General features: G+C 30.7%; 1 protein-coding gene and 1 long non-coding RNA gene across 2 annotated transcripts; both read left to right on the plus strand.

Annotated features, from left to right (window-relative positions):
* The first annotated feature begins 229 nt into the window (after positions 1–229).
* LOC118038491 (riboflavin synthase) lies at positions 230–5,145 on the plus strand. The gene is made up of 2 exons (XM_035044867.2): positions 230–1,231; positions 4,684–5,145. Exon 1 carries the CDS (start codon positions 370–372, stop codon positions 1,213–1,215), a length of 846 nt encoding a protein of 281 aa, XP_034900758.1. The 5' UTR covers positions 230–369; the 3' UTR covers positions 1,216–1,231; positions 4,684–5,145.
* Positions 5,146–9,762: 4,617 nt separating this feature from the next.
* Positions 9,763–10,856, plus strand: LOC118038490 (uncharacterized). The gene is made up of 2 exons (XR_004685770.2): positions 9,763–10,172; positions 10,515–10,856. It is a non-coding gene; the product is annotated as an uncharacterized lncRNA (long non-coding RNA).
* Positions 10,857–25,125: the final 14,269 nt, after the last annotated feature.

Genomic DNA, 25,125 nt, shown 5'->3' on the forward strand with positions numbered 1-25,125 from the left:
AGGATCCCAAGCCCAAAATGTGGCCTCGGAAGGTATTGGGCCACCAAGTATCCCGAATCCAAATTCAGGCTCGTGCTCGTATGAGTCGAGGTTGGGCTATTTACACCTAGGCCTAAATCTTTTTCTTTATTGGAATGGGATGTCGAAGATTGTAAGGTCTGTGAGTTGAGCAATGAGCCTTCCTTTAGAATCGGGCTGTTCAAAGTTATAAAAAACAATGCAGCTTCACACCATGATTTCTTTTCATTACATTGATGACATGATATTCATCATATCGCTTAAAGAAGAGCTCTAGATATTGTCAGTAGTCTACAAGTCAAAACCCTTCAATTTTTTCTGAGCAACCAAACAGACAAGAGAAAGAAAAGAATGGCACTCTCTTTCTCTCGAACTTCTCTCTCGATAACCCAGAAATGCTTTCCTTCAAAAACCCCCACAACAAAATCAACAATCCTAAACCTCCTCTCTTATAAACCCCACAATCTCAACAAGTTCTCTACAATCTCAAAACCCAACTCTTTCTCTCTGACCATCACAAAACTCTCAAAAAACCCAAAACCCAAATCCCATCTTCAGCCAGTAAGATCACTCTTCACTGGCATAGTTGAAGAAATGGGCACAGTTCAAAGCTTGGGTGATACCAAAGATGGTGGTTTTGACCTTAAAATAGAGGCAAAAACAGTACTTGAAGGTGTGCATTTAGGTGATAGCATTGCAGTTAATGGGACTTGCTTAACTGTTACTGATTTCACTAATGAAGACTTCACTGTGGGGTTATCTCCTGAAACTTTGAGAAAAACATCTCTAATTGAGTTAAAGACTGGATCTTTGGTTAATTTGGAGAGGGCAGTCCAGCCTGATACTAGAATGGGAGGACATTTTGTGCAGGGTCACGTGGATGGCACCGGTGTGATCGTAGAGAAGGAGCCAGAGGGTGATTCTTTGTGGATTAAAGTGAAAGCAGATAAAGGGCTGTTGAAATATATTGTGCCAAAGGGGTTTATTGCAGTGGATGGGACTAGTTTGACAGTTGTTGATGTTATGGAGGAAGAAGAGTGTTTTAATTTTATGTTAGTGGCTTATACACAGCAGAAAGTTGTTATTCCTTTGAAGGAAGTTAGTCAGAAGGTGAATTTGGAGGTGGATATTTTGGGAAAGTATGTTGAGAGGTTGCTTAGTAGTGGGTTTGTTGATTCCTTCAAGGGTTCTTCATGATTAAAGAAAAATGGAGGTAATGAATGTGGTTTTGTTGTATTGAATTTGGAATTATTTTTTTAACTTTTTAATTTAAAGGAAATTTGAATAAAGATGATAGGTTTTTGTTGTTATTTCGACTGATTTATATTATTTGTGGCTGTGTCCCTGTGAATGTTAGACCAATTCATACTTTTTATCTATTTTAGTTTGTAGAAGTGGCAATTGTGAAAACACCAACATGTTTAGCATGAACTTTTGTAAGATTCTTACTTTGTTTCTTCTCCTTCCATACCTTTTGTTGTCAACTGGGAAACCTCCAATAGTCAATGAAAAATTAAGTAGATGATGTCGGGCAACCATGGGAGTATTAAATTGAGAGCTATACTGCCTTTTAAGCTAAACGAATCTGGTGGAAAAGGTTTGGAATAAAGTTATTGAATTCCAGAATAATGACTATAAGAAAGATCAAAGTTGGATGTGTTCTAACTAACCACAAGGAAAAATTGGAGGTCTGCTAGTTAGCCTATGCTAGCTGCATTGTAATTTTTAATAATGGATGTGGTCGTGATTGTTATCACAGATCGCAGCCTATCTCTCACATAAAAGAATGGTCATGGTCATTGTTGTCATGAATGCATTAGCAACTCTAAACAAATTTTAATAATGCATCATTTTCTCATAAGTTTACTATACATACGCAATAATAATAACTATGAAAAAGGTGAAAAAAATATGAAAAATGAACTTGAAATACAAAAATATTCAAAAATTAATTTTATAAGTGAACTGTTATTGAGCTGTTATTTGCAATACAACAGTCATTGCCATTAGATAACAGTGTTATAGCTATTATTGGTTTTATTTGCCAGTAATGATTCTATAACACTGAATAACAGTAACAGGATACCTTGATTCTGTTAAATAATGATTCAACGGTTGTTACGTTAAATAATGGCTGTTATTTAAAACTGCAGGCTGCATAGTAGCCTTGTGGAGGGCCTAGTGGACTTCTTGAAAGAACTGCTAAAAACAATATAATCTATGGTCTAATTCCAGACTTAGGACTCATCCCCTAGGTTTTGGTTTTGGTTTTTCTTTTTTTCTTCCAAATAATCACTGACTGGAATGCTTAGTTGTTGGTGGGAAAATGATGTGAGGCAGGTCTTTAGTTGTGCCTAGGATTTGTCAATTAACTTGTCAAGCTGCAGAAACCAGTGACAATTACCTTATGATATCATTGGGGATATATAATTATCAATCAAGGCTCAATCTTTGCTTCAGAAGTTCCAAAATTGGTTTTGTTAAATGCTAATGATAGCCTTCACTAAATTTCCCAAGTTGCAGTGCATAGTTCCTTTTTAAGATTAATGAATAAAAACATGATAACAATTCTGTATTATTCGATAAAAAAGAGTCTTTTTTATGAAAAAACACTGTTTGATTGGTTAAAAAAACACTATAAATGCTTAGTCTTTGCCTTTCTTATTTTTCTTCATCTATCATAAAATCGTCAAGCTTTCTACAGTTTTATCATTTTTGTTTTGTTTGAATCGACAGTGAGAGCTGCAGTTTAAGAGATTTTGCTGCTGAAAACTTCACCTCTCTAAGAACTCATGTTATTGCTGCCATTTCAACTGGGAGTCTAGGACAAGGTTTTCTAAAGTTCCATTTTAAATTTTATTTTCCCTTATTTGTTAGAAATAAAAAAAAATAACCTAGCCAATCTACACTAATTTGACAAATACAATCTAGTTTCCTTTAGCTTGGCAACTTCAAGCAAACATTGGGCATAATATGTGGAGGAATATCATAAGCTGTTTTTATTTTCTTCCCAATAATAGATAATTTTATCCCTAAAAATAACAATGAAGTTCGTTCTTTCCCCTAGTGTGTTATTATTCTCAGTGTCTTAAATTTTTTGTCCTGTGAGCCACATAAAAATTATGATAATCTATTTGTTAAATCTAAAAAAAAAAAAAAAAAAACCATTCTAATAAACAATCACCATGATATGAAACTTGGGAAATTGGGCTGATTACAAACACTTGGAAATTTAAAAGGGGCATTGCAGATCAAGCTGTTTGTTCTCTTTGTTTAGCAGTGAGGAGACTTGTCTCCATTTGCATGATTGTGTCTTGGCAAAGACAGAGTTCTTCTCTATAGGTAAGGGGCAATGGTGTGCCTCTATTTCAGGGTTGGTGTTGTAGAGCTCAATCCAGTGGTAGAAGTTGAGATATTTGTGAGGTCAAAATGCCTCAATTTGTGGTAGCAGCCACCACTCTTAGACCTTGGAATTGAATCGTAGTAGATGGAAGCCAACTGATCATGCTTGGATTATTTTGAACACAGTTGGGGCTTTTGAGAGATCTCCTTGCATTGCTGGTGCTGGGGGCATACCTGCATGATAATAGTGGATTTGGCGTCGAGGTTTTTCATTTCAGGTTGGCTTTTGCTCAGTTGTTGTTACCTAGATGTGGGCCATCTTGAATAGGTTTGACTTTGGAGCTAGCTTGGGATAGGGATTTTTAAGCAGCTGCAGATGGAGATTGATTCTGCTTTCATTCTGTGGTAGTTGCAGAAGCGATCTTGTGCTTCTTCTTCCTTGTTTGGTAAGTTGATGGAGCTTAGCGAAATTGGGTTACTAAGAATCATCATGCAACTTGTGTGTCTATAAGAGAGCAACTCCTGTGCAGATATCCTTGCCAATTTGGCTGCTATGGTGATGTAACACCGGCTTTGCTTGTTGATCCCCCTTGGCGGTGTGATAACAGTCCTGTTTTTAGGGCCTTGCCAATTGAACTTGTGCAATGTCAACTCAGGCTTACGATCTGTCCAGATAACTCGTCCCTGTTACAAACCATCTCTATTCCCGAGTTGTGTTTGGTTGCCTAGCTAGAAAGAAAAACAGTTGGCAGCTGGAAAATGCCAAATTCTAGTTGTAGGTAGTAATAATATTGTGATGGACAGCTAACTTTATTGGATGCATGATCTGAATGCATGTTTCGGTGTCTCCTCTGTGCATACTTTGCTTCAGTCTTTTCATTAATTCCGATTTTCTTACATCCCGTGAGTCATCTGTGGGAAATGTTGCTTTTGATTGTGGACGAGACAGGAATCTTATAACTGCAATGTGCTTTAAGAACATGAACAACGGATTCCCATAATTACCTCTCTTCACAAAAGAGTGAAGGAGGGAGAGGGTGAGAGGTCATACCGTATCTCAATATGCTTGATGACAGCATTTACTCAGGCCCTACTCATGATATGATTCGGAGCTAGGTCTTGTGATGCTGGTGACTAATAATTACATCACCAACTAACAACAAGCTCTTTGACCCCATGTCAAGTCTACTGCTACCAACCAATTTATCAGATTCCCAGTCATTATTTATAAGAGAATGCAGGAGAGCCACCTAAAAAACAATTCACAATTCAAGCTTGATGCTATCCCTCTTTGAATTTCTTTGTTATTTATGTTGGTGTCAGGTGGAAGGTGGGAAAATGAGCTGTGGACTTGATTACGGACAGCCTAACTAGCTGAAGCTGACATGCTCAGGTAGTTTGTGATACCTGGATTTGCTCGGGCCTAAACATTGTCGAGCTGAGAATATGGAGGATGACTGTATGTGTGGGAATAGTTCGTAGATTGAGGTCTTGTCTGCTCAACGTCACCTGCCTGCCTGCTTTCCAATCTCCAAGCTGGCCCTGTCGTGTTCTTCACTGTCGTTATTAATGATTCATGAATGAGCTTGACATTGAAACCATGTGATGCAGCTGCATAGACTATCTGAAGTTAGAATATATTTTTCATCTGGTAGTCTTCATCTACTCATGAATTTTCATCCATCAGATTTTTTTCAGCCATTAATTCTTTGATCCAACAACTATAAACAGGATTTTTTTTTTAATGTTAGCTATTATTGATTATTAATAGTCAATCTCTTACCATCTTGGTGTTCATGAGACAATGAATCGATACCATATGATCACAGGGGATCCATGTAGGATTTTATTAGAAACAAATAAGCAAAATACTTGAATGATCACCATCAATATCCAGATGACCACACCGTGATGATTCATATCTTGTATGAATGGTAGTGGATTGCAACACCCAATGGACCTTTCTCAACAAATCTATAATATTTTAAAGAAATTTTGCAATGTTTGCAAGTATTTTGCAACAATTTTCAATACCCGTTGCTGCAAGTTTTCTATCACAAGGAAATGTAATAAATTAATTTAAAACAATATCATTATATTCAATTTATTTAAAAATATAGAATAATTTAAAGTCCGGATGACGGGTATTACAAGATAATTTAAAATAATATTATTTTAAAAAATAAATTAAGTTTTAATTGAGTTACGAATTTAGCCATTAAATCTCTAGAGTTTAATTAAAATAACTTTCAAGATATTTTTTTAAAACTCTATAGGATCTTAAATATCATATTGAGTTTAATAAAATAAAATACAGTGAGTGATTGGCTGGTCTCTCATGCTATCAAAGCAAAGATGATGTGGGCTTAACAATTATTTTTCATACATATAGCAAATTAACGGCTATGAAAGTAGTTTTTTTAACGAGTTGTCCTTCTCATAGTGTCACGTGCGCCTCCTTGTTCGGTAAAGGTCATGTTTTGAATTGTCGGCTCCAACTTTTTTTGGTGCCCGCTAAATTATTGTGAAGTTTTAAAATTAAGCACTGTTCTGCATTTTAAAAATATTTAAATTAATTTTTTAATATTTTAATATACAGATTATAAAAATTAAAAAGATATACTTTTAAACTAAAAATACTTTTACAAATCATTTGCATCACAATATCAAATAAACACTAAATTTATAATTAAATATTATTCTAATTTTTTTACCATTTTTAGCTATTCGGTTTACCGAAACGATACAACTTTTCAACTTTAAAAATAAAATCAGAGCTTGTTTATTATTGTGTTTTTGAAACATTTATAAAAAAATAAAATTTTATTTTATTTTAAATTATTATTTTTTAGTATTTTCATGTCATTGTGATATATGTGTCAAAAATAAATTTTAAAAAATAAAAAAAAAATATATTATTTCAATGTATTTTTAAATAAAAATTACTTTAAAAATTAACTACTATCACACTATTAAACCGCTATAAATGTATTCTTAGCTCTATGCAATTGTTAAAGGCTTTTGGGATGATGAAATCATACCGTCCATGCACTAGATTGTGAAAATCTTGTTGGATTTCATTTCACAAAGTGATAGGTACCTCATTACATATGATTGTGTAACGGTTCACCATCAAGAATTTAAAAATGTATCGTGAATATGACCTCTCTTTTTTAAGTTTATAATAGTTACTTTTTATCAAATTAATGGAGCTCATGGGATGCCACAGTATTAAAATGTAATAGTAGACCTTTGATTTGTTAATTTTGTTGACTACTTTCTATTGTTTATGTTATGGTTTAGGTACTAATTTAACAATTAATCATGGTAAAAAAAAATTATTCAGAACCAGTTTGAGCTGATTTTACATTAATTTAAATGAGAGTTGATCTAATCAAATTAAATTCATTAATAAATTAACTTATAAGCTGAATAACCTCATCAAAACTCGTAATGAATATTTTTAATTAATATAAGTGTTTCAGTATCAGGTTACGCTTATCTTAATTAATTATACAAGTCTTGAAATTAATAATCATACAAGTTTTTAATGATTTTGAAAAAGATTTTAATTTATAATTATTAAAAAAATAAATTTAAAATCTAACCAACTACCCTTAAAATTAATCATGAATTTTACTAATGAAGAAGGTAAAAAGCTAGATAATTTCTTAGAATTCCTTGAACATGTCACCTTCGTCTATTGAATCCATACAAAAACATGTTCCAAAGGGCCCACCTGTCAACAGAACCTTTGTTTGGAGGTTAACAACAGTGACAGCTTCACCTAGGAAACTTGGCATCTGCTTTCTCTCTTGTCAGCTGAAAACAACCTCTGCTTTGTTTTTGTTGTGGTGGTTCCGTTCCCTACCTTCTCCTTCAACTGCTAGGCGCCTCACGAGCACTGCCGCCCAAACCCACCTCTACAAGATTTGGGATAAAAATAGTGGTTGACAAAATAATTTGTATGGCACGTGTCATGATCCCAGATGGCTGATGATCTCTTCTGTCGAGAAAGGACAACCTCATTTATAGAAAAATCGTGAGCTCGTATGACAATGTTTGTGTGGGTATCGTTTCAACTAGAATCTTTAAAAATGTTGAGATTTCTTTCATTTTAAATTAAGTTTTTTAATATTTTTTTTATTTTGTATCAGTATAAAAATAAATGTTAAAAAATTATTATTTTAATATATTTTACAATAAAAAAATATTTAAAAACTACTACTCCAGCTTTTTCTAAATAGCTACATAAGTTATCAATCAACTTTAAAATTTAAATCAAATTTTAAATTAAATTATATAAAAATTAACGATTTAGTAAAAAAAAAAAATCAAATTTCAAAATTTAATTTGATTTTTTATAAAAAAAATGTTATTTTAACTCTAATTAAATTTTTTTTATTAAACTATAGTTGTTTTTTTCCTCTTAACTTTACTCTTTCTTTTTTTCCGCTTAAAGTGATGTATTTTTGGATCATTATTGTCTATTATGAATGTTTTTAAGTTTATCCATCAAGATCATACCAATTCATGTACGATGTTATTAACTTGCATTATTAAGTGGAATTCCATAATACGTTTTTGTCATCTTAGAAACTTGTCCTTTTAGTTTACAACTATCACTCTCTAGTTTTTTTTTTTTTTTAATGTTTTAATATAAATTAGAGACTTGAATCAAATAAATCTTAATTTTAGAACAATATATTTGATAAAATAACTTGACTATAAAATTTCTTGTCAAGAATTAATAGTCATAATAGAATTAAAACACTAATTTAAAATAAATAAAAATAGTGAGAGGGTATTGAATTCGTATGTTGATAAATAACTTAAATATATAATAAAATTTATGTTTTCAATATATACTATATAATAATAACTCAAATTGACAATAACAAATTCTTAACTCTTTGAAAATAACATAAAAACTGGTTTATATCGGTATGAAATAATTTAATAAATAAGGTAGATTGATACCCAAGAAAATGCTATATTTTCCCCTAATTATATGTATAATAACTAATTTATACACCCAATTATTTAAAAAAAAATTAAAAATAGTTTTGAGATTATCATGAGAAAATAGAAGGGTATAATAGAAAATTGGGATCACAAATTCAAAACAAAAATCATTTGTAGTATCTTCCCTCTCCACCACTCCATTCATTTCCAATACCTTCTTGTTCTTTCCCATGTCACAATCCAGTTTTCATTCTCAATAACTTTGTGAAGCTAGAGATGCTTGCGTGCTCCCATCTTGTCCATACACGTGTCGACCACTAACTGACTAATTCATGAAAAAATCAACCTATCAGGACTAAATCCCGACACGTCGTCTTTAAGAAACCATCATCGACATGCCGCGAAAAAACCTCTGCTCGTTTTTATTATTACTATATTGCCCCTTTTTAATTTTAATCGGATTCTAGAAGTAAAGTTCCCCTTTTACAGGATTACCCTTTCCTTCCCTTCCCTTTTTTAGATCGAGTTTTGAGTTTTCTAAAACGTTTATATCCCACCCAACTCTTGTATCGTGACGGGAGAGTTATTACTCATATGCCATGGTTCCTTCCTTCGAGAGGGTATAAATATTTATATTTAATATTTTTAGATATCTATTCGAACCATTTATTACTGATAGTAATAGTTAATAAATTATATTTATTTTTCATAGATATATGAATCAAATATATCATGATGAATTCTGCAAAAAATTTCGATGAAAAACACAATAAAATCTAATAAATAAGATTTTAAACAAGTATTTATATAATTTTTTTCTGTTCATAGAAATGATTCATCAAAATAATGAACTGTTATTGATATCGACATGACTGAGATCGTTAAATGTTTGAAAGTTTTTTATGCAATCATTTTTCTTTTTATTGTTGCAGGATATCTCGTTCGTACATATAATTTCAATTGGCTATAACGTGATTATTATTGTTATAATAATTATTTTTTAAAATATTTTTTATTTAAAAATATATTAAAATAATATAATTTTTTTATTTTAAAAATTTATTTTTAACATCAATATAGTAAAACAATATAAAATTATGGTGCTAAAACTTAAATTAATAACATCCTATTAATTATTCAATGAGATCAGCATTTAAAAAAAAATGCTAGTGTGAGAAATATTAAAATTTATGATTTATCAAAAGTAATAAAAATATTTTCTCATAATATTTCTCTTTTTTACTGATATTTAATTATTCCTTTAAATATAATTTAATGAAATAACTAGTAAAATATTACTAATCACCGCTTGAGCACTATAAAACTTCTCGTGGTATCATTTAACCATAAAAAAACTAAATCTTTCAATTCAACAAGGGGATGAACAAAGCCACCCATTCAACGCATCAAATTCATGTATTGATAACATCACTCTAAAAGACCAAATTTAAACAAAAGGAAATAATTCAAAGAACAAAGTCAAAATTGTAAATTCAGAACCCGGAGAAGGTGATAGTTGCCGCGTTAATATTCGAAAGTTACCCTCACTGACCAAAAATCTTCTCAGTCACTCTCTCTCTCTCTCTCTCTCTCTCTCTCTATATATATATATATATATATATATATATATATATAGACACACACGCAGACACCCACCACTCTCTCAGCTCTCTCCAAGAAACCATTTTCCAATTTCCTGTCCTCTACAAAATTTCAAGGATTTGAATTCCAAACAGATCACCATGCCAATGAAGAAACCAAGTCTCTTTGCAGCCTCTGTTGCTGCTGCTGCTGCTTCTGCCTTCCCTGTTTCCTCCACATCTTCTGGCTGTAACTCCAATGTTAAGGTAAGACAGTTGACAAAACAATTCTGGGTTTGTGTTTTTTCTTGAATTTTTTCTTGGGAGTTGTTCTTATCTCTGTTTTTTTTTCTCTTTTCTGGGTCTTGCCCTGTCTTGTGGTCCTGTAATTGAGATTTTTTTTCTACCGTAAAGATTCTGCCTTTTACTCTCTTGTAAACCCCAGAGTTATTTTTTGGGTTTCAAGGAATTTTAAATCAACCCTTTTGGTGCTTGATCTCTTTAAATTTTCTTGGTTTATTGATATAATTCAAGCTTATTTGTTAGTTTTGATTGATCTTTGTTTTTCCAAACTATTAGTCTTAAAGTTTGATACCTTTTCTTTTATAGGAAGCTGGCTCAAACAAAGATCAACAGAGATCGGCCTCCATGGATAAATTTGCACCAAGGTATGATGGGTTGAGGTTCATTGAAACGCTGGTCACTGCTCACAGATGACGAGAGAATCAACATCTGGCCTTGATAGCTCCATGGACGATACTGATTAGTTGTACTAATTCTAGCTAGCACCCATCATTTCTCTTTAATCCAGAGAAAAAAAAAGATGGCTAAGAAAGTTTGATTGTTTTTTAATTTCTTCGAGTGAATATGGTTAGGAGATCAACTGTAATTTTCACTCAAAAATTGCTAGTCCTGATCATAATTCATGGCTGATTTTCTTTTTGCCCTTAATTTTTGTGGGATTACAAAACGATTGCTTGGCAAAGGTTGCTTGCTAAAGTCATGTTCCAATACTTTTAACTTTTTACAGCAATATTTTGTACTAGGCAGGCATCTTGAGGTTACGTGTGGATGACAAAGTTTTGGAGCACCACAACTCCGATATATGGTTCTGAATTTCTGATGGAAGTCCCAAAGGGGAATTCCAAGTTATAAATAATTTTCTTTCACGTGGGGTTGCTTTATTTATTATTTAATTACAACCATGTTTTTAAAAAATTCAAAATTTTTTAGTTCTAAATTAGATTTTTTTATATTTTATCATTTTAACATACTATATACAAAATAAATTTAAAAACAATTAAAAAAACTATCATCTTGATTTATTTTTAAACGAAAACTATTTTTAAAAATAATCTTCAATATACCCCCACAAGCCGAGAAAGAGAAAAAACGGAGTAATTCCATGCTTGGATGCATTTGGGAGCTCATTTGTGATCAACCAAGTTCAATTGGCATGTTGCCTGCATCCATTTTTATTTTTTTTTTGTTCTTGAGCAGACGAGTAGGCCACCTAAAGCGCTATTGGGTTTACTTCAAAATTATTTTTCTTGGAATAAAATAGCCAAATTCTTGATTTTGCACCAGGCTCTTGCTTGAGTATTTTGGGTTTCCTAAATTTGATCTGCCACCGCCACGAAGCGTGCCAAGTTCTTGATTAAGCACCATGCTTTTGCTTGAAATAGTTTGCCAGCAACATCAAAAGACATGTGACTAGTCTGCAGACAGCAACGGAACAAGCTGAACAAAATTTAGTGGAACAAGAATGTGCTCAATGGCCTAAATGGCAAGGCAGCAAGAAAATGAAATTAAGAGGGGCTAAATTAGAAAAAAAAACTATTATAGGGGAGCTAAAATTGCTTTCTTTCTATTTTTAGGCTAAAACTATAAATATTGTTAGGGGGTTGAAAAAATAATTTCCTTGAAGATACCGACCGGGATCTCTACTAGCCTCCTTGTCTCCGCCCCTGCCAAATGGCCGAGTGGTGTCCCTTGCTTCGAAAAGAATGGTAAAAAATTGAAGCAACTTTTTTGAATTTGAACCCATGATAATGGGGACTGATGAGCTGTATATTTTCAATGGTCAAAAAGAGAAAAAGAAAGGAAGTGGTGCAATAAGTTTATGCATCCTTGGAAAATGGATGTTCTTGATTCCACTAATCTGGTATGATTACGCAATCTAAATACCATAATTAATTCCAAAGCTAGTTGCTAAAGGGTTTGTATTATCTAGGAAATATTTGTTTTCTTGTTTCAATCTTTGTCTTACAATATTTTTTATCATATATTATTCAAAGTATCTAAGAATATGCTTTTACATGGTTTTTTTTATTTTTATGATTATGATATTCTAATATAAAAATAAATAAAAAATTTAAAGATTATTTTAATATATTTTTAATTAAAAAACAACATGTATCATTTTGTCAAACACAAACTTAATGATTGGATTATGGGTGTGTTTTTTTTTCATTTGATTTTATGTTTGTGGTGTAAAAAACACAGTTGGGTATTTGATAACAATAAAAATTACATTTTATACTGTAGGAGCTCACTAAAAAATTAAGATTGAAACATAGTTTTTATGAAGTAATTTTTATATTTTTTTTTAACTGAGTTTTTTAAGGCTTTAGATGTAACTTCATTTGTAATGATAGTGAAAATTACAATTATTTTGTCACTACGTTGTAAGCTAGGTCAAATTTTTTCTAACATAAAAAAATTATTCACACGATGCTAATGTTTTTTAAGAAGCAAAAAAAATAAATGTGAGATCCAGGTCATTGATTTGACCGGATTCAACAAAATTGATTAATTTAATAATATTATTAAAAAAACATGAGAGTAAATAAAGCAAACAAAATTCTTTTGCAATAATTTACTATAAAAAAATAAGCTTTCAATACAAATTCAAGGACTACTTTAAAAATTTTGAGGACCAAGTACGAAAATTAAAGAGAAAAGAAAAAAGAAGAGAACAAAAGAAAAGGCCACCATCACTAATTGAAATTTGTTTACTGCAAACGCCGGCCAAAGATAAAGGGGTTGCTGAGAAGATTCAAATATCACCCGTTTTGCTAAAATTGAGTTTGTAGTGTTTTTTGCTGCAAAAATGACTTAACAACATCTCGACCGAAAAGCAAGCAACCGCTAAATTATAATCTTCACCTTCTTCCTAGCTATAATCTTCTTAAACTTGGTAAACATACATACATAACACGACTTTATTTCTCCTACACTAATGCTATTTGAAGTATTATAGGAACCCTAAACTCGAAAGAAAAAAAAAAACTTGTTTTTATAGATATTCATTCTATCTAAATTCGGTGTTCTAAACCTTTCAACCCATCTATATGTCTACGAAAGAACTTGACCTTGATGAATTTTTCTAGGAACTTCATAATTGAGATAATGCAATCGACTGCATTTTCTTTGGCCTTGTAGCTGCCTAAACCAGAAACATACTTATAGTGGGCTTGATGCTGAACAACTAAAATGGGTCTCTTTCACGCATTGACTAGTTTGCCATTGGCTAATTTTATGTTAACTTCGTTTACATGTCTTGTTTTGTCCTTGATATGTAATTGTGCATCATTGTATTGCAGCTTGTTTTAAGCTATCAGGTCTTATATCCATTATAGCCTTCCTCTTTTAGTCACTTCCACAAGTAATCAATGCTTCCTTCTCCCCTTCAATGGAAGCAATGAATGGGAGAGCTAAGGGTGACAATGACTAGAAAGATGCATGGAGTTTGCTATTGGATCACTGGAGAGGTAATGTGCTGTCGTAAAAAGCTAATAGATTTAACAAGGGAATGCTTTTTCTTGGACAGCGAAAACAGAGGAAAAATGTAAAGCTATGTATATGGGTAAAAAGTTATATGGTAATCACCTAAAAAAGAGATAAGGAATCCGATTCTTTATTTGTGAAGGGAATGGACATGTCAAATCCAATTATTTGGGAAGAGAAAAATCTACCCTAATCCAAAGAATATTGAACCTTTCTGCTGGGAATTTGATACAGAACACACCCAGGAAGCAAGGGCCATGAGATGAAAGTTATAACTGCGTTGGAAGCAATAATAGATGTTTATCCAGATGCTTTTTCATCCAATTGTCCTTTCTTGTGTGGTCCTCTCTCTAAAATCTATATTTTTCTTAACACATGATTCATGACTTTATGCTTCCATAACCTATGAACACTCTTACAAGATGTGCAAGTTCGGCAGACATCTGTACTACTGCAGGATGACATTGCAGTTCCAAGTGCATAGAGGGTAACAGACATTGACATAATACCAGAATCTTCAAATATACCAGGGGACAAGCGAACAGATCGAACCCGAATACCCCGGCATGATAGCAGATTGAAATTCTCTCAAATCCAATCTTACAAATTGACAGTAGAACTTAGTCAACGGCAATGATACATCAGCATTAATAATTCAAGAATTTCTTCTGAATGTCACGTAGCTACACAGGTTTACAGTAAAATAGCACATGGCTTGTCGAATTCGAAAGAATCCGATAGCAAATTGTGCACCAATTAATAGTTAAAAGAATGCCAAATTGTAGCACAAAGCTGGTGGAGAAAACAATGATGGAAGAACCACAATAAGATGAAGCAATACTTTGGGATAGGGAGGTGAAACAGCTAGGAAATGAATGGTTATCCATTCTTAACCATCTATAATAATTGGAGTAACAACTCTATGAGGCCGGCTGTGAGCATCAACAATGAGGATTGAGTAGCTGCAATTTGAACTCCTCCACTTTTCTTGGATTGTTCCACGTTTTGGCGATCAAGACCATTCTTATCTTCTCTGCACTCATTGGCAAACATGCCAGGAGGGTATTTCCTATAGAGATTTATGTAGCTGATCTCGGTCTCAATTTTTTTTCCCTCTAAAAGCTTCAAATCCTTAACAATCTCCGTAACTTTAGCATGTAGTACAGATAATGTTAGAAAATAATATAAATTATATTTTAAAATTTCACCTTAGTTATTAGATTGTGATAATTCTTTGATATAGTATCAGAATATTAATGATCAAGCAGTCACAAGTTCATATCTCACAATCTCTATTTATTTGATAAAAATTAAGCACAAAATAATATAAACATGTGCAAGTTTCAAGCCGAAATAACTTTTACTTGAGAGGTGTGTTAAAAAATAATATAAATTATTTTTTAGGATCTCATCTAACAGCTTTTGATTTTAGATTAAGATAATTATTCGACAACTCCCTGAATTTGGCACGCCTGTAATGTTACAGTGAAGCCATACCAATGTCTTTGATATCAGATTTTGTTTGTGCAGAATGTGAAGCAGAGTTCAAGACGGTTCTTGGTGGCGACTCCATGTGGGTTTTGAGAGAGAAGGCTGGAGATGGAAGTGAGACTTTGAACGTCAATGGCTTTGTTGCTGAGACTAAAAGCACGGTGGTTTTGTGTTTTCTGCTCGGCTTCTGGGCTCTTTCCCTCTACGAAGGAAAGTATTTCGTACTCTCGGTTGTGGGCTTGGGCTTGGGCTTTCACATTATCTTATAACATAAATAAGGTCTTATATTTTTTGTGCTGAATCGCATCATTGGATTTCCCTGCCAGAAAATCAACGTACAAGTCCCTTCTTTTTGTCATTGCATGGTTTGAAAAGTAGAGTTTATTACACTTACCTTCTTTTTTTGTTCCATCAAGTACGGGACTTGTATGTTTTCTTCTAATCAAGAACTCTTGAATGATTGGTTGGCATAATTCCTCATTTAGATCCAATGACTGAACGGCATGGTAGATGCCAAGTGTAACACTCCTCTAGTGATGTAGTCGGGTTTGCAATAAAGAAATAGTAAAGTGTTGATTTATTATAATTAGATAAGAATTTACTATAAATAGATTATATGAATGACATAACAAATATATTTATAAATAAGTGAAATATAAATATAGGTTTAACAGAGTTTATTACCACGCGTTAGATGAGAATCATAACTTAAAAAAATTATAATTTTTTGATTCGATATTGAATTACTTTTAAAGTAATCATAAAATCTACTCAGATTATCATTAATTTTTAAATATAAAAAAATCTTGTTCTAGGATCATGATTTTGGTAATTTTATAATTTTTTTTTTTTTTTTGGATTTTTTTTATTGTTTTGGATTTTATATTGTTTTCTTGTTAAGATAGAATTTTTGATTATTTAAGATTTTGTAATTTTTATAAAAAGATGGAATTCATTGTTCGTCATTATTATTTTAAAGAGAATAAATCTATAAATTTAAGAGTTTATATTTACAATAATTTTTTTCATTATTTGTTGTTGTCTTAAACTTTTATTTTTAGATCCATACGGCATGGTATGCCAAGTGCTCTGAATGGTTTGGGGAAGGCACACTCATAAGACTCCTAGTTTTTCTCTTCCTTCAATATCTGTCACTGAAGTTGGAAATCAGGTTTGTGTCGCTGCTTGCAAATTCAAACTTGATCATCTTTTTCTGGGCCTTTCTGCTTTCTCTTCCTTTCTGTGTGAAGATTTTCTTACAAGATTTTGATCGGTTAGACGAGATAACGCAAGACAGCTTTCTTTTGGACGCTTGAATGGTAATGGAACCCATCGGGTCCCCTTTGAGCGGTGATTGAAAAGATTCAACCTTGTTTTCAACACAACAGTGTAGGAAAAAACAAAGGATTCTCTTGTCACCATAGTCTTTCTTGGCGAGAAAATTCTGTGGCGATAAAACTAGCCCAACTAGACCAGACCAGACAGCTAACCAAATCTCCGAAGCTCAGATCATATATATTTTCATGTCCATCCATAAATATGATACTTTGGATCTCTTATCTCGTCAGGCAATGCGTACCAGTAGAAATAATTTAGGTTAAACAAGGAACAGGAGATGTGGTGACGTTGTTGGCTTGTTGATTGAAGAAAGATGCGGTGACTTGGTCAGTTTAAGCTCCCAGACATCATGATTAAATAAAATGCTGTCAGAGATTTAGAATATTTGCTTGCTTCCATGAAAAGACAATAAAAGAAACGGCTGCAATTGGAAGTGAGACTCATACATCTTATCCCATGGTGAAAATGATGGATAACAAAATAGACCGACTTGATCGCTTCGACTAGACTGCAACGAAGCTCTAATCTTGAACTTATCATCAAATGGATCGCAATGAATAGTGTATTGGAGCATGCCTCATTGCATTGACAAATACTTCTTTCATATCATGAAAATATCTTCTTTTATCTCTTTGAATTTTAACCAAAATGATATTTGTCTAGATATTTTGGTTTTATAGGATTTTACATGGATGATGTTTATACAGAATCAACTAAATTGGAGTGGAGATATCGGCTCAATAAAATAACATTCCTAGATTGATGTTGGATTTTTGGGTATGTTTAGAAATGCAGTGTAAATTGTATTTTTTAAAATTTTTATTTTTTATTAAAAATAAAATAGTTTTTGTGTTTTTATATTATTTTGATGTGCTGATAAAAAAAAAATTTAAAAATAAAAAAATCAAGATGGTTTTATAGGAGTTTACATGGATGATGTTTTTTGTTATAACGGGCATTGAATTCTTATTTTGCCAGTTTCTGCAAGTTACTAAGCTTTATGGATGGCTATTTCTTTATCATCTACAAAACTCATAGTTTGATTATCCATTGCAGGCCATGCATGGAAGCTGTAGTTCAGCATTGCCAACAGTACTCAATACCTGCCAGGATACGTGTGACTTCCTAAATTAATAATGGTTCATTTTCAATGATTAAGCGTATAAAACTCTACTAGGAGAATAGAAAACCTGGGACATATCTTAAATTTTTGTCTAAAAAAAAACATTCAGCTATGTGTTTTGTTTAAATTAAGAGAAAGGGAATCAGGGGGCACTGTGTACGGTAAGAATCAAGATTCCATTGTTTTTTTTTTTTTTTTTTTTTTAACTTTTCCAAGACCCCTCTAAAGAGGCTAGTCTCCATGTGTTCCAAGCTATGGTCGGCAGTGACATGCACCCGTAATTAGAGTCGATCGATTCATGTATTTCAGACTGAATCCCTAATGTCGTTGGCCCTTGTTGTTATTAACCTCTTGATTATATGATATTTTTGCTCTTAAGAAAAGGTGGTGGTGAATAAATTCATTCAACTATGTGAAATTGCTTTGATGGCTTCCAAATTAATCCTAGATAAATATTTAATTTGAGATTCACAGGTTAAATTCCATATAAATTAGGTTTTGATGGTATCCAAATTAATGATATATCGTAGATAAATTCATAGGTAAATTCCACACATTGCTTCGATGATATCAAATCTTAGATAAATTCATACGAGATTGATAGATCATAAATTCCATGCACTGCTTAGATGGTTTCCAAATCTTACGAGTCTATTTTTATCATCATTTTCAGGATTATATAACCCCTTGGTGTTGGCCTAGTGGAGAGGAGCCGAGACTTGACTGTATGTTCTTGTTCAAGATCCCAAGTTGGACTCTTGCCAAGTGCAAACAAATTCATGGGACCATCGGACTTGATCAAAGCCTATGAATTAACTGTTGTTTATTTACAGGAAACTCCTTACCAAGAGCCATCTTTGGGATTAGTTGGGTCTCATCCTGATTACCTGGTGCTAATCCAAAAAATAAATCATTTTCAGGATTATTTAGCTGATATCCATATCATGCTTACATAAAAAAGAAAATATCTAATAATTAGTTAACTTTTTTTTAATGGAGTCAATAATGTACAGCGTATTATGATGTTTCATAGTAAATTCATGTAGCATATGACACTTCTTCATTTGATATTTCTTCAGCAACTTGAAAATTCTAATGTCAATCAATTGTTGTTTAATTAACTATTAGATTAGGTAATTAGATTAGGTAATCCTCGTATTTTCTTAATTTCTCTAAGCCCATCAAAACATTTAAATATTTTCACACGGTTCTACTCTTATTCTACCGTTCCCCTTGCAACCTTTTCTACTTTTTTTCCCGGCTAGTGTTCTTACTTAACAAACTGTCAGCATGTTTTGATTTGACTATGCTCTAAATATGATATCATTTACTAATAATATTATCGATTATAAATCTAGGGTTCCATTACGAAACTATCCAATTGAGAGGAAGTGCTACTTGGCTCCATTACGTACATGCATTTTAGCTAGCTTTTGAATATCTTCAAAATACCATAAACTACTGAATATGCTGATGCTTAAGAAGGGGATTAAACCTTAGCTAACACTCCACGCGCTTATATTAAATATTAAGAGATATCTAATCAAATATACCATTGACTTAATTCTCAAGGCCATTGATTTATATATATCTTGCTAATTTAATATGAACAATTAGGTAGTTCTTAAGCAAAAATTAAGTGGATATATCTTGCTAGCTAATGATTTATGGTTGACATGGACTAAATTATTAATTAGTTGCCGTATCCATTACTGTTGATCAACAAATGCGAAGTCAACTCCATACTATGGTGTACAATGCAGGTAGTTGAAGAGAAATATAATTCTTAACATATTACTTAGTCAACTTTTCATTTCTTATTTATACATGTGACTCAAATATATAATAGTCAATGTAGAGATTATAATATAAAATTAAATTTATCAATATTTCCTAGATATATACATTTTATATTATATAATTTCCTATAATAATAATGTTTTTAAAAATAGTTTCTTGCTTAAAAATATCTTAAAATATTTTTTTTTACAGAATTTTTATTTTATTTTTAATATTAACACATCAAAATTATTAAAAAACAGTAATAAAAAATCACTTTATGTTTTTCAAGCTAAATATAATTTTTAAAAGCAGTTTCAAATGTACTCATGTGTACCCTTAAATTAGTTACTTTTATATATATCCTTCTCTACTTCTATTTTTATATAAAAACATTTCCATACCCACCTCCATCCAAGTTAATAAATGAATCCATAACTAAATCTCTTTGATGGTTTCCAAATCTTGGACAAATTAATGATGATGCCTAGCTTTGAGAATCATAGCTAAATCCCACCAATTACTGTGATGGTTTCCAAAATTTGGATAATTAAATTCATAGGCAAATCGCACACGTACTTTGATGGTTTCCAAGTCATAAATAAATTTTATACGAGATTCATAGATCATATGAGTTCCCCATGTATGCATCGGTTTGATGGCGTGACAAAAATCTGACAAGTCTGAAGTCACTTTCAGATTATTATTTTTTAATACTGTCGATTTCAGAATTACGGAAAAACCACATTCAGAATAAGAAAGATTATTAGGTTAATTTTTTTTTAATTCAGTCAATTACGTACTACTTGTATGCATATGAGTAAGATGGAATATGACATTTCCTCAGCGTTTGAAAAAAATAATAATAATGCTAATATTTTTGTGGTTAATTTACTATTAGATTAGGCAGTCTTCTTATTTCCTTAATTTCTAAATCCATAATAAAATCTAAAGTTGTTTTCCCTTGGTAAAGGAGGATATATATATAGACGATACTAGGACTGAAATTCACATGATGCATACACAAGGATCATGAAAATATCTTCTTGACAGTGAATGCTTTCCAAATCTTTGAATGTTAAATTTCTTAAGATTAAGATTAATATAACCAGCTCAACATGGGAAGATTAATCAAAAAATTATTAGTAAATAGTAATATTCTTTGGATTGATCCTACTAATAATTTCTTGTGTTTACCTACCCTTGCTAGCTAAAGTTCTATGTACATATATATAGGAATATATATAACATCAAAAATTCAGTAAACAATTTCTAAACATAAATTAAATATGTCGGTCTGGTATTATAATAATTTTTCCTGTTGAGGTTCGAAAAAAATAATTAAAAACAATTATAAATTTTAGTTTTTTATTTTAATAAAAATCAAGGTCTAAAATTTTTTATGATTTGACATTAATAATCAAACACTATTAAATCTATTATTACTGCAAAATCACAGCTCTCTGAAAACAAAGCGATATTCAATATAGCAAGTTGTATGCGTGTTTAACTTTAAAGTTTTCTAAATTAGAACCTGTTTGGTTTTCAGTTTTAAAAACATTTTAAAAAAATATTATTATATTTTTTATTATTTTAAATTAAAATATTTTAGTGTTTTTAGCTATTATAGTTTTCGTATCACACAGAATTGTTAATGTTAATTACAAAATATTAATTAACAATGACTTCGTAACAATCATGAGTAAGGCTTCATTTAGTTGAGTTATTATATAATAAATCCAAGTCCAGTAAATTATAAATAAATGAGTCCAAAACATATTTGGTGTCTTCCTTCAATTTTCCTTCATTAATTATTCTTATTTATTTTTTTAAAATTGTGATTACTGCATAATACACTTTCATCAATTTTCTTTTATATATGTCGTATGTATATAAGATATGTATATGTTTTAAATATTTGAACATTTTAATATTATTTCTAGTAACGAAAGAACCCCTTACAATGTATTATGTTTCAATAACAGTGGCAATGCGAAAGAAAATCCAAAAGCTAGAAGAAGTTTCCATCCTATAATTTATGGGTCGGCCTCGAGCGATGCCGTTTGTTTGCGTTTCTTTGCGTTTGCTGTTGCAGAAAACCACGGAAATTTAATGTTTGGTAACGTCCAAACCGTCCATTACTGTGCATGAACCCCACCATTCATGGCGTTTAAAACGCAGGATTCTTAAAAACAGCTCAATGCTACACATGAAAAGTTGAGTCACCTTCAACTGTTCTGATCGGACTTGATCTGATTAGAGTGTGTTTGATATTGCGGTAGCTGTTGTGGTTGTGATTTGAAAAAAACAAAACTGTGTTTGAAATTGAGCTTGAATAAAAAGTAGTTTAATATGTTTGGTTAAGAGTGCTTTTGAAATTGAGGTTATAAAATAATTTAAAAATATATATATTAATATTGATGATGTTTTTAATTTAAATATTATCGATTTAACTATTACTATTATGTCATGAAATAAATAATACTTTATATAAAATATTTTTTATTGTTTCATTAAATTATTTATAATTTCACTACGTACGAAATTTATCGGACAAGAACTACAGTTTCCATGATTTTTTGAGCGTGCAACAAAATCAGGTAAAATATCATTAGAAACAAAATTAAAATTACGATCAAATTCTACAAATATCACGTCATCATGTAATCTCCTTCTAATTTATGTAGTGTTATTAAATAATATTAAACACTAATTTTTTTGAATAAAACACAATTAAATATTAAATATATTTTTTTTTTGCAAAGAGTGAATTAATAATTCACTCTTCACTGTTCACAATAGTGGAGAGTGAATAGAGAGTGAAAAAATAAAAGATAGGAAAAATAGGAAGAGAAGAAAATGGTTTTAGTAGGCCAGCCCTCCATCACCGTCATCATCATCTTCAAGTGTAGCAACAATTACGAAGACTAGGGGAAGAACAAAAGGAAAACTGTTAAGAATAGTCATCGTGGTTGTATAGAAGAAAAATGGTTTCAGCAGGCCAGCCCAACGCCTCCAGCAGCGGCACACCCATGTAAGAACAACCCTCATGGTTTTCTCATCTGGACAAAGTCCACCCATACCCGAAGCACTAGTCAAGGAAGGAAGATGGGATCAATTTTATGAGCCCGTTTATTGTGTTTATAAACACAGTTGCATGAATAGGAAACAAAAAGCATCTAATTTCTGCTTCAGCAAAATTGGGTTTTGAACGCAAATAAAAGTGGGGTCCATGCATGAAAACTGCGGCTTATTTTGTAACCAAACGATATGTTGGTACTGTTAAATAAAAACACTGCCGCAAACGCTTAGCCAAACGGGCTCTTAAAATTAAAAACATTGAATTGTGTCCGATGTTATAAAATTAAAAAAAAAATTAATTATATTTTATTTAAAATATTAGTATTTAACATTATCCAATGACATTTTATAACTTAGATGGAGATCGCTTAATAATGTAGTATTTGTAGAATTTGATCGCAATTCTAATTTTATTTTTGATGATATTCAACCTGATGTTGTGTATTTAAAAAACCAATGAAAATATAGTCCTTGTTGGATGTATTTCATATGTGATGTAGTTGTAGATAATTTAATGGAACAATTAAAAATATTTTATATAAAGTATTATTTATTTTATAATATAATAACACTAGTTAAATCTACAATATGTAAATTAAAAATCATCAACATAAATACTTATTTTTTTAAAATTATTTTATAATCTCAATTTGAAATACATTCTTAATCAAATATATTAAATTATTTTTTTTAATCTCAATTTCAACCAAATATATATAAATACCATACCAACTTCAACTAAAAATTACTTTTTATAAAATAATTTTTTTCAAATCACAACTACAAAACCTATCACAATACCAAACACACGCATCAATAGATAAATATTGTTTCATGTTGCTGTCATTTTCCCACGGTTTTTCTTTTCTAGAATCTCAAATGCAAGGAAAAATAAAAGTGTACTAGCTTTTTTTAAGAGAAATCTTTCATCTAGAGTGAACTGATTAATTATTTTATTGCATGATTCCTACCAGTACAATAAATAATGACAATTATTTGTGATGACAATGATTAATTTTTTCTCACATGTAGTCATCTCCCTGTCCGATCTATCAAATGGGAATATTGTTGTTGTTGCTGCTGTGCAATTTTCACCATTGTTTGTGTGTGTGTGTGTGTTAGGGATTCCATTTACTTTAATTGATTTTACATTGTGCTAAAGTGATTCATGTGTTTAACTTTATGAATTATTAGTTTCTTTTGGGCTACGTGAAAATTAAGTGGAATGCATCAAAATTAACTGAAGGAAAGGATAACGTAATGTACATTAAAAAAATAAAAAAAAAGGCGGATGAAAAGTATAATTTTTCAAGTTCAATTGTGCTTGGTTGGTTTCTATTTGTTTTTGTGTTTTAAAAGTATTTTTTAAAAAAAATTAAATTTTTTTATTTTTTTTTAAATTAATATTTTTTTAGTGTTTTTAGATTTTTAAAAAATAAAAAATATATTATTTTGATACATTTTCTGAGTGAAAAATACTTTGAAAAGTAACTATAATTAAACTCCTAAACAAAAATAATAATTAAAATTAATTTAATTTAGTGGTTTGGGAAGTGATTGTTGTGGTATGGTAATCAAAATATTGAATAAAAAAAACATTTTTAATTAATTTTTTTTACAAAGCCGCCTTAGTTTTTTAAATTGTTTACTGAAAATAAATAAATATAGCCATTCAATATTTTTTTTTCACTTTTAAAAAAAATATATAACACAGAAAAGGAAATTGTAGTAATACCAAACGGCACGTTAGTTTTTAAATTCTTGCTAACTGTATTTTTTTAAAACGTGCTTAGCATATTTGTTTTTATTGTTTATTTATTCTGTGTGCGGTGGGTTCTGACAGTACTCCTTACTTGCACCTGTCTTTTAAGGTTTATTAAATAAATTGAAATCTAAAATATTTAATAAGATGTTTGACCTTAATGGCTTTTCTATCATATTGAGTTTAATATTCGAGTTATCAATAATAATAATAATAATAATAATTTAAAGGTTTAAAATATTAGGTTAATCTAATGAATAATTTTATATTATTTTTTAATATATATTTTTAAGTGAAATTTTTTTAAACTTAAAATTTAAAATTTATATAGATTCACTTCTACCTTCCCATTAGTTTTATTAATTGAAGTTTAATAAATAACTTTATATTATTTTCTAATATAATAACTAAATAAACTTTATTTAGGCTTGAAATTTACTTATATTCACCATTTCTCCATGCTTAATTTTATTTATTTAATCAAATAGAAATGAGGTGGTATCAAAAAATGTTGTTTAGGGTTGCAGTGCAACTTGCATTTCATGAGTTTTTGAAAATAATTATTTAAAATATTTTTAGATTGTTTAGATATATTGATGTCAAAAATATTTTTTTTTAAAAATAAAATAAAAATATTATTTTAATGCATTTCTGAGAAAAAAATATTTAAAAATAATTGTTACCTCATTCTCACACACTCTCTTAATTATTAAATTAAAGCTTGATATCATGATAAAAAATATATATATAGGTCTACCTACAAACTTAAATTATGAAGGGAAACTTATTACATGGTTTTTGTTTATTTCAAGGATGGCTATAATTTACCTTTGAGTTTTAGACTTGCCAACTTTAGG

Source organism: Populus alba, chromosome 19 (assembly GCF_005239225.2).
Source record: "Populus alba chromosome 19, ASM523922v2, whole genome shotgun sequence".
In the NCBI taxonomy this organism is placed as follows: domain Eukaryota; kingdom Viridiplantae; phylum Streptophyta; class Magnoliopsida; order Malpighiales; family Salicaceae; genus Populus; species Populus alba.